The sequence below is a fragment of the Zootoca vivipara genome, chromosome 10, assembly GCF_965207765.1.
Source record: "Zootoca vivipara chromosome 10, rZooViv2.hap1.1, whole genome shotgun sequence".
Lineage (NCBI taxonomy): Eukaryota > Metazoa > Chordata > Lepidosauria > Squamata > Lacertidae > Zootoca > Zootoca vivipara.
The window spans coordinates 15,919,478-15,933,558 of NC_142593.1; the positions used below are offsets into that span (position 1 = coordinate 15,919,478).

Sequence of the window (14,081 nt, forward strand, 5' to 3'; positions counted from 1 at the left end):
TAGATACATTACTCCATATCTGAAGTTGTTAAAAACTAGAGTAAAGGTATAGGGACCCCTGACTGTTAGGTCCAGTCACAGATGAATCTGGGGTTGCAGCACTCATCTCGCTTTACTGGCCAAGGGAGCCGGCGTTTGTCCACAGACAGATTTCCAGATCATGTGGCCAGCATGACTAAGCCGCTTCTGGCGAACCAGAGCAGCGCACAGAAATGCTGTTTACCTTCCCGCCAGAGCAGTACCTATTTATCTACTTGCACTTTGACGTGCTTTTGAACTGCTGGGTGGGCAGAAGCTGGGACCGAACAACGGGAGCTCACCCCGTTGCGGGGATTCGAACCGCCAACCTTCTGATCAGCAAGCCCTGGGCTCTGTGGTTTAGACCACAGCGCCACCCGCGCCCCATAAAAACTAGAGTACCATCAGTAATTACTTTCAGCTTGGTATTTGAAGTAGCAGCAATGCCACTGCAAGCCTGTATTTGCAATGGAGTCATGAAATATGCCTATTGATTCTTTTCATAGGTGTGTACAGACTTTAAATTAAAACTTTTTAGTGGTAGTGGAAATAGGCCAGTTGTCCCTTGTAGTCCTTTATCTTCACAGTTTCAATGCTGTGGAAAAGATGGAAGAGACAAGTAAAAAAACTACCTTTATTTTTTCTTCTTCATCTGTTACATATTTTTAAACAGGGATGTGTTTTATTATTCAGACATTCAGGCAATGTTGATTTCATTAGTTTAGACAGGGAAAAAGCATATAAATGCAAACATTGTTGGCTTAACCTGAACATAACTGCATAACTTACTACTGACCAGTTGTGTGTTGCGAGGACAAGGTCTTCCTTAGCATTAAAGTGGAGTATGTAAAAATATTGCTAAATAGCCATGACTAGATTCTGGTCTTTGCAGTAAACAAACAGGTTTTATATTTTTTTAAATCTTCAAGTCCATAATTGGATTATGTGTAAGGAGTTCAGATCATATAAACACTGTACAGGCCAAAGAAACCCTTGAAGATGAAATTGAACAGGTGTATGATAGGATACTGCACATATTTACAAATATTATGAAGAAAAATTTGGTCAAATACTGCAAAGAAAGTGTTCACATTAGGATGGCTACCTTCTCAGCTCAAATAAAAATTAAAAACTCTCATTGGGAGTTTAAGACATTATCAATAATACAAACAGGTAGAGTGAAAACTTTCGACCAAGTAATATAGTCTATGTTTTAATAGGCCAGGTTCAAGCTTGTATACCAAGGATTTACTAAAGTCATTAACAGCAACAGTGACAAACAATGACCAGATCTGCACAATGTGTTCTTATGTGCACCTAATTCAAGACAATGCACTGCACTTTTGGCTGTTAAGGGGAAAAAATAAATTACAAAACAATCCCTGTAAATGCAATAATGAATCCAAAGGTGTGCATTTATCGATTTTAATACACATTTTGAATGTTACCACAAGATATTAAAAATAAATAAGTATGCCCAAAGGCATGCACTGATAGACAAAGTTATTAAAAGTTAGCTCTAGGAGGCTCTTTTTAAAAGAAAACAAACCATTTGAGTTTTGGTCAACAAATCCGTCTAGCCATTTTACTTCCTTTGCTCCATCTCCACATGATGCTGGCAGCTAAACATGACAAAAGCACACCTCTGTCATTATGGCTTTAAATGAAACAATGGGGGGGGCTGCCTTTTCTACTGAACAGTTCACTTGTTCATAATACAGGCACTTCAAGGAGCTCTGAGGAAAGTACCTGACCAAGGCTGTTAACTGTTTCTTAGTGTCGCAATATTTCACCAAAGCGTAAGAAAGTTCCAGGAACCTCCGGCTGTGATCAGGAACTAAGGGCTAGCATTCATTAAAGGCAGTATTACATCCAATCCATTTCTTTTCTTAAATCAAATAGCAAAATAATTTACAAACAGACCTAAATTTTGTTACATGGCACATCCAGACCTTCACTTTGAAACTTGTTATTCAGCACTAGCTTTTGATTAATTTTTTTTGAATGTATTCCCCGATTCATGTTCACAGTTATTTCTTTGTAGTGTGTTTTTTCAGAACTCCTAAGCATTTTTCTGTTGAAGTTTCAGCCTTTGTGTCGGACATAACTGGAAGCACAACTTGCATTATACAAACATTATTTCTGTACAAGCACTATTGCCACTTCTACTACACTGCATTTCAATTAGAGGCACAACAAAAGCTGAGTTTTAAATCCAGATTTTACCAACAGTGATTCACCCGCTCCCCTAGAAACCACAGCACAGACTTTTGGCATCAGAGGACTCCTTTTCTTGCTTCTGTCTCAGTACCACTAGGCAGTGACTGTACCATGTTTTCTGGTAGGATTTAATGGTAACAATTTTGCAAATGCAGTACCTTCAAAGCAATGGGGGAAGGGGAAATCAATGCAAGTGTTACTGACAAAAGAAATCTTAAAGCAAGATGTATTTCAAATGTTTGGGTAGTTATGCTTTCATGTCCATTGTTCTCTGAAAAATCACCTGCTTTCGGTATGGCATCAGAAAAACCTCAGCACAAGCCAGGTTTATGAAATATCTGGTCTTCAGCTAATCACTGCTAATGTTTTCTATGACAGTTTAGTTTTGCTGGAGGAAAGAGCAGCATTTTTCCCCATTGGTCCAGTATCTTAGTGGTCAAATATATACTCATGTGGACACAGACTTAAAGCTTCCAGAAGAGATGATCCAAACTAAATATGTTGAACCACCAAATCAAAGCAAGTATGAGGACCTTCTCATTGAAATAGGGGTGCCAGAAAAACGTGTGGTCACTAATCACGATATAGCAGATGAGCAAGTAAGTAATTCCCCATGGTCTGCCTTCTTCCAAAGTCATTTGTGACGCTGAATGGTTTTCCTTTTCCTTCGCTTGAAAAAACAGCAGCACCTGCAATTGTGAAATGAAAACGGTCTTATATGCAGAACAAGGCATCTCTGATATAAATACCATGCTAATATAAATACAGTTAAGAAAATTAAGCCAGTTCAAAGCAGGTTAAAGACAAGTCACATCGACTTATAGGGAAATAGGTATAATAAAGCAGACTTCTAAAACATTTCATCATCTGATATCTATGCAGATGGTGCAATGTAGATAGTAAAGTTATGTGGAATTAATATCTATGAGGGGGAAAATAAGCACAACACAAGGCAACAGATCCCTGTACATTGGTTTCATTAGCTACTAACAAACAGTAGATGAACTAGGCATGGCAATGTTTGAACATAAATCTGTAGGCATATTTTGTGTGGCTTTGGGGGCTGGTTTATCTGTTGTTATTTTTAAAGAATGTGATGGAGTTGAATCTTTTGGTTTTGACACAAGCAATATGTGTCTGAATCAAGAGCATGGCTTGTAGGAATGGCTTTCACTTTTTAAGGTTTTGTTTATATAGTGAAGAATTACTTATATGACCTCTTTTACCATTCGATAGTGTTAATGCCATCAGTAAGTGATAAATGTTGACAGTTACACTATAGCATTGTGTGTAGCCAAACAGGAAAGAGAGGTGGTGGATGTTTGTACCAGTTTATTTACTGGTGTCATAACATTCCACCCAACTGCTCTCAGGTCTTTATACAGGAAATGGAGCAGGCTATGTCCCTGCTCTAGCAAGAATGTATTCCTCCCTTTGTGAAAGCAACCAAGCAGCTTAGGCATTAAAGTGTGAAATGTCAAAAGATGAACACTACAGCAAAATCCTGAATGTCTTGAGTAAAAATGACACTGCTTACTTCTAAAACATTGCAAAGCTGGGGGGATCTCTGCCCCATGTCTGTTCAGTATTATTTAACGTCAAGGTAGAACTATAACTGCATCTCTGCAGAAATCCACCTGCTCCATAAGAAGTTTTCACTAAACATGCAATCCCAAAGCACTTAAGGTTTTTTTTTTTAAAGTTAAGCACCTAATCCGTAGGTACCTATAGTAGCTGTTTCAGGACAGATCTAATACATTCTTCCCGCCGCTAAGCTTTCAGAAGCTGATTCTTATATGCTCCACAAGCTAAATATTCCAAATTTTCTTATGGATTTAACACTGTATTCAACACTGAATGGCATATTCAAGGTTACCAAAAGTTTGCATGGTGGTTACTGAATATCTATCCTAAATAAAATGTTGATGCTGTTGCACTTGGAGATGCTGGTAAAAAGCACTGTGAACCACAGCATGGACAGTTAAACTCCAAGAACAAGTTCAGGAGAGTATCTAGGTTATTTGACATCAGCCACCAGGACAGAAATACCAAAGATGAATCCCACTTTTCCCTCAGAAATTCAAGGACCTGGAGCAATCATAATATTAGCTTTTCTGGATTTGGTCAAAAACGTCTAGTGCCCATCCTGTTAACCAAGAAGCAATTCTTCTGGATTACATGAAAACATAAGCCAGAGCTCCATGTCATCAACTGACTGATAATACTGCAAAAGCGCAAAAGCTCACAGTTAATTTCTCCCTAATTTTTAATACAGATACTGAATATGGTGAGTAATACAGAACCCTGCAGTATGCTGCAAAATAAGTCCCAGGATGACAAGCAGAAATCCCCTTTTCCCCTTTCAACAGCCTATATGGACTATGCTACAGAACATGAGACCCAGTTCTAAGTATTAGAGAAAAGGCCACTGAAAACACAGTATGGTCTTAAGAGACACAGGTCGTACAACTGACCACACTCTCCCTTACTGAGTGTGAATTCCCTCTGTTCACTTAAACTTGGCACCACCATTTATCAGGGGTCATGCTAACCCCAGTGAGGCCAGCAGAGAGAAAGTGGGAGGCAAATTCACTCAAGAAAAGCTGCTATCTTTGTAAACCAAGAAAACCTTTAAAAGGGGGAGCCACCACAGAAAAGGCCCATTCTCCTGTTGCTGCCATCCAGAGCTCCTGCGGAGAAGGCACACAAAGATGGGCCTTATATGATGGTTGCAGGATCCAGGATGGTTCATATGAGGAGAAGCGGTCCTAGAGGTATTGTGTTCCTCAGCTGTTTAAGGCTTTCTAGGTCAAACCAGCACTTTGAATTGGGCCTGGAAACTAATTGGTAGTGCAGTCGTATCAGCAACCTGGCTGCTGAATTCTGCACCAACTAAAGTTTCTGAACTGTCTTCAGAGGCAGCTCCATGTATAACACATTGCAGTAATCTAACCTAAAGGTTAACAGAAATTAAGCTATCCCTGTGTCCAGATAGAGGTGTAGCTGGGGCACTAGGCAAAGCTGATGGAAGGCACTCTGTGCCACCAAGAGCACTTGAGCTTCACACAACAGCAATCGATCTAGGAGTACCCCCAAACTGAGTACCAGCTCCTTCAGAGGGAGTATAATCCCATCCATCCAATTTAGGGAACCACCCATTAACAGTGTCTCAGTCTTGTCATGCTAAAATGACAGTCAATTTTGGAAGGCTTGCTTGAATGAAGATATTATGCAAATCCAAAAGTGATTAACTTTGGATATATTAATAGTAGCCCAATTTCTGATTGTAGCCAATTGAAAATAGGCTCAACCCCAACCATATCAAAGAGGCTTAATAAAATCTGGGTGATTCTGAGAAGCATAATTCTAAGTATTGTAAATTCAAACATTATTTAACCTCAGTGGATTTGACTAATCTGCTCTCTACTTTAAATGGTTTAGTACTGTGTTTTTTATTCCTGTTTTCTGTGTTTTGTTCTACAGTTTTATTTGTGACTTTGTGTGCATTTTTATTTTATTTTATTTGCTAGACCACCTTTGTTATTAGGTGACCTAAAAATAATCTAGTGAAATAAAAAAATATGAGGAACAAGGAGGGCACACCAGGTTTGGGAAGGCTGATGTAAACAATTATTAAAACACATTACGATAAGAGTTGAATAAATTGATGCTAATACATGCATAACACTATCCTCAACATCACCCTGTTTATTTGGACAAATACATATTTCATAAAATGTTGCAACTGCTATGTTTGCATTAAAAAGATATCCACACAACTGTAGAATACCAGTTGCAGCCAATGATATGCTCTTAACTATAAATGGTCACTAGAGGGCCTCACTTTCCCATTTTATAACATACAGTTACTATTCTGAGATGTTTCTACTATCTATCCCCTTTGAGGCAGAAATTCCAAGTCTGAGAGAAAAGTGGATACATACTCATGACCTGTAACACAGAAGAAGGCATTTATAGTCTACATGAACTTATACTGCCCTGGTACTAAAAGCTATAAAATGATTTAGGACTTAATTGCTTTGTGCAAACAGTAGTTAACTATTTTCAGGACCTTTGTTCTCACTGCAGCTTCTCAGAGTTAGGCAAATGCAAGCAAAACTAAGCTGCCCTGTGCAATGTCATAGGTCTATAATATAGTTGATTTAACAACTTCTCTGCTCCCCACCTACAAAGTAAAGTGTCAAATCTTGTCCAGGCTGAGAGCCAAGGCATGGGAAAGGAAATCTCCTTTTCCCTTAACATCTGTATATGTGACCTTTCCCATCATTTACTTTTAAAATGTGCCTGCACTTCAGGATTTTCCAGCTCTATTTTATAGGTTTTTAATTTCTCGTGGCTTACAGCAACTTTGGCTTTGGCTGTCCAATTGTTTTCAGGAGTTTTTCCTCCTCTCTTCAAGTTCTGCTGGGGAAACTAATCTGTTTCTTGGAAAGCATACTAACCTTTTAAACAACAACAACTGGTTTTCTATATTCCTGGAAAACACGATTGTTACAGCCAAATGATGGGGTTGTGGAGATACAAATGTGCATCAAAGAGCTGCAAAATAAAGCCACAAGCCAGGCTTATCTAGATGAGACAGCCTCAAAGTACTGGAAACCCATAAGTTTGCAGGAGTACAAAAAGAGCTCAATGAGAATGGTGCCTGCTCAGTGGGTACAGAACACACTGCCTGTTGTAAAGAAGGTGGCCCTAAAAACATGGGGCAGGGAGAATGAAATATTCTGGAAGAGAGCATGGCTGACTATAAACATGAATAGGAGCACTGCACACTGCAACATTTTATTGGTTTCACATGCTCCTTCTGTCTCTGATATTCAATTTGTTATTTCCCACACCATTAAATAGCAAGCAGCAAAAATTCCACTCCGTTTCCTATGCCTCGAAGGGCTGGTCCAGGCCAATTCCCAACAAGGAGGCAATATTTGTAGAGAGCAACAAAAACAGACAGCATAGCTCAGGCTGAAGGGGGAAGCAGACCCCAGATGGACTCTTGGTGGCAGCTACTGATGCTCTTTTACCAGGCTTGTTGTCAGCAGCTGCCAAGGGACCGACCTTCTGACAATGCATGAACACCAAGAAATGCCCAGCCAGGCTGAATCCTGTTGCCAGGCCTACAACCAAATTTAAAACAAAAACAAAAAACAAAGGGAATCTCATGAAAAACTCCGAAGAATTTAGAATTCCACCTGAAACATATGTTATGTTTCAAGGTGACTTCCTTTCTAGGTGAATAGAAGCTTAGATACCGATTGTAAACTATGGTAGCCAAATGTGATTTAGAGCTAAGAAAGCCAGTTAACAATTATTTATATTTTCCAAAGGATTCCAAGTGTGAATACTGAAATACTATAGAGGCTATGATCACAGGGATAACAGTGGGTTGTTAGTAAGCTTATATGTCCACCTACAACAAATGAAGGACAAACATACAGAATACTAGAAGGCATTCAAAGAAAGAAAACAAAGAGAGACAGATTTAGGGAGCAGAATTTTAAGAAGGGGGGGACCTGAGAGGATGAAGTGAGAGCATAAAGAGCAACATTTGGTCTTTTGTCATTTCCTCCTCCTCACATGCAGAGCCACACACCTACGAATCTCCTATTTCCCACGTTTCCTCCCATTTATCTCATGTAATTACTAATGGGTGGTGGAAAGGTATGGTGACAGACAAACAGAGCAGGTGACTCAAATCAGCTACCAATCAAACTGCCAAGAAAAGGTTGGATTGAGCTAACAGATGTAAAGATTTGCCAACATCTCCATCTTAATAGAAAAAGCATCTAACCCACCTACCCAACTCCCTCCCCTTCCCCACTCTTCTCAGTACTGAGAAATGAAGCTGTCAGGAAGGTATGCTTCTTAGTAGTGTAATATCATTCACCACTTCAAGGAAAAGGGCTACAGCGTGGGGAAGGAACACAGAACAAGTGCATTTCTCCAGCATCTCAAATAAACTCCACCTCACTGCTGTCTCGGAGAGAATAAAGATGACGGACTATAGCTCAGAGCAGCTGTTTTGCATGCAAAACAACCTGGGTTCAATGCTCTGCAACACTAGGTAGGGCTGGGAGAGATTCCTGTCTGAAACTATGAGGAGTCACTGGCAGTCAAGGTAGACAATATTGAGTTAGATGGACCAATGACCTGACTCCTATGCTCCTTTCTGGCCTTCAGTTAATCTCTAAACTGGATCAATGCTTCTATAAGATACAGGGAAATTGCCTGGGAGGAGGGAGCTACTTTCATTAGTGAAAATAAAACTGGTGGCTTAGGCTGAGGCTTTGAATCAGGGTGTCTGAATGAAATCAAGGCAATTTAACTCATGATTTGAATCAGGAAGAAGAAGAAGAAGAAGAAGAAGAAGAAGAAGAAGAAGAAGAAGAAGAAGAAGAAGAAGAAGAAGAAGAAGAAGAAGAAGAAGAAGAAGAAGAAGAAGAAGAAGAAGAAGAAGAAGAAGAGGAAGAAGAAGAAGAAGAAGAAGAAGAAGAAGAAGAAGAAGAAGAAGAAGAAAGTATGAAGATGAAGCTTGCCACTGATTCTGCATCAAAACAATGGTGTAAATCTGACTACTAAACCATGTTATTTTACAGTTAGTACTTTTACACTTTTCATTCTTACCACTAGACTTTGCATCCCTTTGCCACACAATATATGCATTGCATAGGTTTTCTTTGTTTAGCCTGGAGACGGAAATGCTTTTAAAATATTCTTGTTTAACAGTGCAATCCCATGCAGATCCACTCAGAAGTAAGTGCCACTGAGTTCAGTGGGCTTACTCCTAGGCAAGTGGATATGACTACAGCCTAAATTTGGGGATATTTCAAGTGGTCGAAGTTGTTGGACTGCAACTCCCATTATCCCTGACCACTGGTCATGCTGGTCAGTGATGATGGGACTTGTAGCCCAACATCTTGAGGGCAACATAGATTACCCCTGGAATATAGTGACATGCACATTCAGCTGTTTTATATTCACTTCTTTCCAATGTTGCTTAATTCTGCTTCAGTGCCTTGGCCCAGTCCTACTCTAAAAAAAAAGCAATAGTAAATTCAAATGACGTGTTCATGGCTGCTAGGTAGGGTTTCTTTGTACAATCAAGCAGCATAAAAAAATATGAAATAAATGAAATAGGTAGGGTGGGAAGGTGAAAAAAGAGAACAGAGTACTGCAGTTTTAACTGTTACATTTCAGCAGAGGAATTTCAGCAAGCATAGTTTGCATGACTCCATCACAGGTTGAAGTAATGTAAGATAGCTACTGGATGGACCAGAGCAATTTATGTTAATCAAGATTAAAATGAAATGGATATGGTTGGTAGGCAGATCAATATGGTCATCTTTTGAGAAATTATCCAATGGGTTTTTATTTATGTAGAAATGTCAAATTTTCCCCTCCAAAAAGGGCATTTCTCCCTATTGCACTTAGGCAGTAAATAGCCTGTCACTCAAGGAACTACCCTTTGCAGTTTGGGAGGGTTTTCCCCCCCCCCTAGCTCCTCAGTGTTGGTGGGGGTTTTGGAACAATGTGAGAAGTTGATTTTTTCACCAGCTGGTTCCACTGATGTCTTCCAATCTAACTCTAGGACATAATCATAAACAATATCCAAGGTTATGGAAGGGCTATACCTGCCACTGACTCTGCTGGCATTGCAACACCTATTTGCACAGGCATTAAAAAAATGCTAGCATTAGTTTGTTGTTTTAAGGAGTCCTGCTGACTCCATAATGTATTTTTTATGATTGTGCTGCCATTAAGTTTGTTTTATCTGTTCTGCACAGCTCTTAGGTCATCTGTACTTTAATTGATTAGTAACATGCCCTAAAATCTTGCTATAGGACTGAATAAAAGTATACTAAATAAACAAATAAGGTAAAGCAAAAGTTGTGGAACTGCACATGAACAATTTCCACATGTACACAATAGTTCACATAGACTTGACATATACACAGTTCAAGAAGAAATGTTCTCTAGTCATTTGCACTTCCCACTACTGTTGGCATCAACATGAGCAAGAGCCAGCACGAAAGAACTTCCCACATTCATCCCAGGTTTGTGCAAAGATAAAGCTAGCTGAGAGCTCATTTGTACTGAAAAGGGATGACTGCGATACCATACGTGATGCATGTAAGGATGTCATCAGTGAAAAAATATTTTCAGTCAGTGCGGTAATGCTTCTTTTGAAATGCATCTTTGCCTGCTCGTTCTGCAGTGCATGGAAATTTTTCCTAGGCAGGTGCAAAACTTTCACTTCAAATTATAGCCAGAGGCACACTATTTTTGTGACAAGATTTTGCAGGAAGTCTGATTATCATTTCCAGTTCTAGATAGGATATATTATTGGTCCATCCCCCAAAGAGTTTTCTTCTCTGAATGAGATGAACAAAGCAGTATTTTCACTTTAATTATTTGTTTTATTTGCCATGACTATTGTGTACCTGACACCATGCTTGTTCTGTAGCTTTACTAAGACAGGTTTACACAGCTTTCATCAAGGTATCTTAGGCTGTGACCTCTACCAATATATTTATGTTAGCTTGTATATTATTATAGCCTATGTTTAAACAAATACACTGGATTTTGTTATTTTAACCTTAACATGCTTCGAGAAAATGTCCCTATGTCTTCCAATTGTCTGGTGCAAATACTAAACAACAGAAGTTTGACAAGCTCTTCCACCACTTTAGAAAATCTGCCATTTAGTTACAGAATTACTGAATTTTCCGGCATATAAGACAACTTTTTTAACCCAGGAAAATCTTCTCAAAAGTCGGGGGTCATCTTATATGCTGGGTCATCTTATATGCAGCCGCAGAAGCGATTTCTGGCGCTGTGGACATTTTGGATATTGGCAGCACGGTGCTGGAAATCACTTCTGCGCCTGTCCAGATGCGATTTTTGGCTTCCGGACATGCGCAGAAGCGATTTCTGGTGCTGCGGACATTTTGGATATGGGCAGCGTGGGCATGTCCGGCCCACGGATGATCGTAGGAAGAGGGGTAGTATTATATGGCGGGTATATTCCAAACTCTATATTTTAACTGGAAAAGTTGGGGGTCGTCTTTTACGCCCAGTCGTCTTATACGCTGGAATATATGGTAGTAAATCAGTATGATAAAAATTAGCTTTGTGCAGATTGCGTTCAGCAATGAAGTCAGGGAACACGCAAAAGTATGAATTTGAGAAATGCAAATGTACACAGATTAAGCTATCAGTTAGCAAATAATTACCAATGACTAAACTTTCATAAATATAGGTGTACTGACATCTGCTATAACCTAGTGGCAATAGTGCTTTAATTGTTTATGATGTTAGGACCTGAAAAAATAGCCTGCCCTCTATAATGGCATACCAATAGGTAAACTACTGCATATAATCATTGACATTAAAACAAAAATTTAGAAGTATTAGATAAAAGTACACCAAGATTTGAAAAACAAGCAGGAACAGAAGCAGGCAAAAGTGCTCCGCGATAAGGTAGTAGGTTTCTCATGTTAAAAAAGACCAATAGCAAAAGCCATTAGAATTCATTTGAAATGGTTTTCCAATTTTACTTTGCTCTTGAGAGCTCTTTTGTTTTTAAAATGCTCTGGAGCCTTTTCTGCCTGCCTGCACTTTAGAACTCACCACATGTTCAACACTTTCTGGCAGCTAATACAAAGAAAATACAAGGGGGAAAGAGAATCAGAATGCTATCCATTGTAAAAGTGCTGCATTTTGCATATATAACATAACACTGAAGTTATCAAGAAACCAAAACTATATTTTACAGTACAACAAATGCACAAACTTTGCTTCTTTGCTATGCAATTTGTTTTGCATAATTTTCAATGGGGGAGTCCCATGCCTGCATGCAGAGGGGTTCTTTTAGGTGTCAATAAAGCCCTATTCCTTTTACCACTACCACATCACTGGTGTATGAGGGTATTGAGTTATTTGGAGTTAAGAGAAAAGGGTACTTACATGGGTTTATGAAAAGATGCACCCACCTCCAATTTACTGTACTAATCAGGTGGAGGAGGGAAGAAATATACTCTGTTGAGTCCCTAGAAAGGGACTCAAGCTGCAGCCTTCCCTAGAGAATAGCTGCACTCATTTGCATTCTTTTGGGTAAGTAGTTTTGAGAGCTTTCTAAGTTAAAAAGTGACAAATACAAGCAGCGATTGGAATTGAAGCACTTCAACTCAACTCGCATGGCCACATGTACCTTGGGGGCCCCTGTGATTTGCAAAGCTGCATCTAAAGCGCAGCATGAATGCCCCTACTGGGTAGTACTATGACACTGCCCATTTTAAGCAACAGAAATCCCTCCCATGTCAAGCATTTGTTCCCTCCAATCTGTCCTATCTTGAGAACCAGGTACTGAAAAACTAAAAGGCTCCTATACCCTGGGAGGTTTTGCATTGTGTGGAAATAAGAAAACCTCAATTTTTAACAAGTTTAAATGCAAAACTACTGTAGCAGTTTGTGATTTGCTAGTTTAAGTTATGAACTAAAAATCATGGAAATTACACTTGGAAAGACAGACTAACTCACACATTCAGTGCCATAACATGTGATGGTAACATAGTGATTATTTTGTATAAGACAATACTGTACGTACTTTGTTTCGTCCATTACTTCCACTTCTGTAGGGGCTGTGATGGGTGCATTTGAACGTCCTGCAGTAGGATCATCTGTGTTGAGCTCTCCATTTGTTGAGCTTACAACCTGTAATTACAAGCATTTCCAAAATTCATACACTAGTAAATGCCCACATTTGTGTAGTATTTGTTTCATAGCATAAGGAGCTGAAATTAGTATATTAATGTGTTACTTCTAGGTTATAACTATTTTTCCATTCAAGCCTCATGCATATTTTTACTAAACCTTCTCCAACTGCTTGTAGAAAAAGCCATCTACCCAAAAAAAATGACTAGTTAAAGGAGAAAAAATGAAGAACTACTATAATTAGCAATAAAGGATTTTCCGTAAATGGCAACAGCTACTATTAAAAAGAGAACTATATTGTAATATGTAAAGACAGGTATTCACAAACAGCACATTTTCAGCTGTATGGTATAATAATGAAGAACAGGATTACTATGAAGTTTAGCTTTAACTTCAAGCATTGGCAACATTCAGTGGCGCCTCCTGTGGCAACTTGTAAATGCCAGCTGAAAACTTTTCTATTCTGCCAGGCCTATGCAGGCAATGGTTTCCTGGTCTTTGTTTTGAACTTTTTTGTTTTTTAACTTGTTTTAAACTTTGTGTGTTTTTATGTATTATTGTTTTTACTGTTGTAAACTACTCTGATATACTTTTGTGATACAGCAGTATATAAATTTTTTTATAAATAAAATAAATTCTACAAAAGGGAGAAGGAAGGTTTGTCCTATGAATGTCCTGTGAAGGGCCATTTCAATGAAGGTACATGCCCACAAAAACATAATGAATATGATACCAAACACTCTTCAAGCCTTTTCTGCTTCTGAGTATACTTTCACTCTAATAAACAAGAGGTACAATTTCTACCACAGGGTGGAATTAAACATCGCACTATACAAACTTCCTATGTGTGCAAGAATTTCGCATGCCAGATGGAATGATCTCCTCTCTCCCTTTCTGTGTGCCATTCTCCCACCTCGCCATAGCCAATTTCTAGGGTGCAGCAATGGGGAGAGCCCCACTGTGAAAGCAGAAGTCCTTGCACAGGGCTTCCACTGACAGGGAACATTGTCTTAATCCCATCCATAATATCCAAGCATCTGCTTTGCTTGTTACATGGCTCATGGTACTACCAAAGATATGAAAATATCTTTTGGGGGGAAGAGGGGGGGTGT

General features: G+C 39.1%; 1 protein-coding gene across 9 annotated transcripts in view; it reads right to left on the minus strand.

Annotated features, from left to right (window-relative positions):
- Positions 1-638: 638 nt before the first annotated feature.
- The window catches only part of CSNK1G3 (casein kinase 1 gamma 3), a 51,472-nt gene continuing 38,029 nt past the window's right edge, over positions 639-14,081 (minus strand). For 6 of the 9 annotated variants that reach the window (XM_035099623.3, XM_088652709.1, XM_035099620.3 and 3 more), the window contains 3 exons: positions 12,863-12,969; positions 11,887-11,910; positions 639-2,927 (listed from right to left, as the gene is read on the minus strand). In XM_035099623.3, the coding sequence (XP_034955514.1) occupies positions 2,873-2,927; positions 11,887-11,910; positions 12,863-12,969 (186 nt within the window). In that variant the 3' untranslated portion in view covers positions 639-2,872. The remainder of the gene's footprint in view (positions 2,928-11,886; positions 11,911-12,862; positions 12,970-14,081) is intronic. The other 3 variants (XM_035099624.3, XM_088652710.1, XM_035099622.3) reach the window with 1 other exon arrangement.